Raw genomic sequence first — 2,500 nt, 5'->3', positions numbered from 1 at the left:
ATTTATTTATGGGATTTATATTTTATTTTATTATTTGTTGTTGCGTATCGGGCTTTGATGATAATGAACGTGGACTTGCATTTTAGATGTGTGTGATTTATTTTATTATTGTTAGCTTTATTTATTCGGTAGCTCTTATCGTTTCAGTATGTTTTTAAGTCGGGGATGGAATAATACGCGGGAGATATGTTTTATACGAGTTACCGTTCAAAAGTCCAGAAGCTGAACGTTTTCTTTGGTAGGACGTGGGCTGTACACTGACGGGAGACTAAGCTGTTTTTCGCGTTTCTGTTTCAAAATGATTTTATGTCGGTGTTCGTGTCATAAGAGTCATTAGAATTGTTATAAACATTTCCTCACTATAATTCAGAAGATTGGTGAGTAAAGTAGACGATAGAAAAATGACATGGGAATTATTACAACGTAGTTATAATGATTTCCTCATAAATTAGTATTACGAAAGAAAGAGAATACATCAAAGGGACGGGTATATACCTTGCCTATTTTTAAAGCGAAGTCCCCGGGGATGGAGCGGGTAATGAAAGCAAAAGGCTACTACATCAGGGAGAAAAAGGCAGCGTGCTAAAATCATCCCATTACGGGCTTGTTCATTGCAAGGTCACAATGGGGTCATTATAACATGCTGCCTTTCCCTTGGTCCGGAGGAGGTGCTTAGAAGTCTTCTTTTTTCCGCTTGCGGCGGGACTTCCTTTTCCTTACTTTCTTTTATACTTGCTTTGATGCTTCTTTATCTTTCCCCTGATACCTATACTTACTTGATACTTAAATAGATAGATAGATGAATAGGTAAATAAATTGATAGATAGATGAGTAGGTAAATAAATAGATAGATAGATAAGCAGGTAAATAGATATATAGATAAGCAGGTAAATAAATAGGTAGATAGATAAGCAGTTAATAGATAGATTGATAGATGAACATGTAAATAAATATATAGATGAGATTAGATTAGATTAGATAGGTAGATGAATGGATAGCATAAAGTAAATAAACAAATAAAAACAGCGATGAAGAACTTAAGGTCGAGGGCATAGGTTGGAACGGAGAGGGGGGAGGGGGAAGGGAGGAGTGAGGAGGATAAGGGGGAAGGGAGGGAGTGAGGAGCAGAAGGGGAAGGGAGGGGAGTGCGGGGGAGAAGGGGTTGGGGATGGGGTGGGGGAGGCAAAGGGGAAGAGGTTGGATGGGAGTTCATCTCGCATTTATCCAGAAGAGATTTCGTGGGCGGCTCGATGTCGCCCGCCTAAGAATCGTTGCTTCACATCCCGCCCGGGCGCCGCTATCACGCCTTGGTTATCGCAAGGCATTTACCAAGAATGCCGCCCGGATATCTGTGGCATGGGCGGGGCAGCGCGCGGGGAGTGTGGGGTTTTTAAAGATTTCTCTCGGTCGGGCTTTCCTTTGTGTCTGGTTATCTGTCTGTGCCCCTCCCCTCCATCTCCATTTCCCTCTCTCTCTCTCTCTCTCCAACCCCCCACCCCCCTCTCCCTCTTTCTCTCTTTCCATTTCCCTCTCTCCCTGTCTCCCTGTCTCCCCCTCTCCCCCTCCTCTCCACTACCCTCCCCCCTCCCCCCCCAAGTGCGTGTGCCTGCGTGTGTGCCTGCTTGCAGGGACACTCGCGTGTGCCGCCCGGTCCCCTTGGCGAGGCCCGCCGCCCGCGGGAGCCCCACCATTGGCGGGCTCCGGCGGGCGGGCCGATGCGATAGGGTAATAAGCGCGTGCTTGGGCGTTTTCACCGGAAGGCGTCACTTGGCCCGGTTATCTGACACTCGTGGTGCAGTTTCCGGCGACGGCGGTTGTGGCACAGCTTCCCTGCCAGCAGCCAGCCCTCCCGCGACCCTGCCAGCTACCGCCCGCCCGCCCGCTCGTTCTGCACCCACTGGAGGCCGTCCCACTTGCTGTCTCTGGGACGGGGTGTCCGGGCCCCTTGTCTAATCTCATTGATAGACGGACTCCTTATCTTCCGTGTGTCATGGCACGGGGCGAAAGGGCGAGCGGGGTCGCACAGTGCCTTGGGTTGCGTCATGAGACACGCTCTGAGAGCGAACGGCTGCTGTGGTTAGGAGTGTAATTTTTTTTCATGTGAAATACCAAAAGCCGATTTCTAATTCAGTTGTAAATGGAAATAATCATAATGGCATTTTGATTCGTGCTGCCGGAAGGGCGCGAGTGTTGAGAGCCGAGTGAATGTGCCGGAAGTGAGCCTCGACCTTACTGATTTGAGAATGAGCTGTGTCGAGCGCGACCTTTGAGCGGGCGCGGAGAAAAGACTTGAGAGGAGAAGGATTGCTCGGTGCAAAGCAACAGATGAAGATAAAAGAGAGCATCCGCTCGCGGAGACTCCCGGAGCGCCGAAAGGAAGCCGTAGGAGCAGGCGGAGGAGGAGTTGGAGGAGGAGGAGGAGGAGCCGGGGGCAGCAGCGGCGCCGAGATGAGGCTCAACAGGAGCAACAGGATGACGGAGGTACGGCCGGGAACGCCCA

General features: G+C 49.8%; 1 protein-coding gene across 13 annotated transcripts in view; it reads left to right on the top strand.

Moving 5' to 3' along the window:
* Ptpmeg2 (Protein tyrosine phosphatase Meg2) overlaps nucleotides 1-2,500 on the top strand; it is a 185,772-nt gene that overhangs the window by 80,873 nt on the left and 102,399 nt on the right. For 2 of the 13 annotated variants that reach the window (XM_070125125.1, XM_070125124.1), the window contains exon 1: nucleotides 1,766-2,481. The exons of 7 other annotated variants lie outside the window; for them this stretch is intronic. In XM_070125125.1, the coding sequence (XP_069981226.1) occupies nucleotides 2,326-2,481 (156 nt within the window). In that variant the 5' untranslated portion in view covers nucleotides 1,766-2,325. 4 more of the 13 variants (XM_070125122.1, XM_070125123.1, XM_070125126.1 and 1 more) reach the window with 4 other exon arrangements.

The sequence above is a fragment of the Penaeus vannamei genome, chromosome 9 (genome assembly GCF_042767895.1).
Source record: "Penaeus vannamei isolate JL-2024 chromosome 9, ASM4276789v1, whole genome shotgun sequence".
NCBI lineage: Eukaryota > Metazoa > Arthropoda > Malacostraca > Decapoda > Penaeidae > Penaeus > Penaeus vannamei.
The sequence above is the reverse complement of the archived record's forward strand: the minus strand, read 5'-3'. Positions and strand labels throughout refer to the sequence as shown.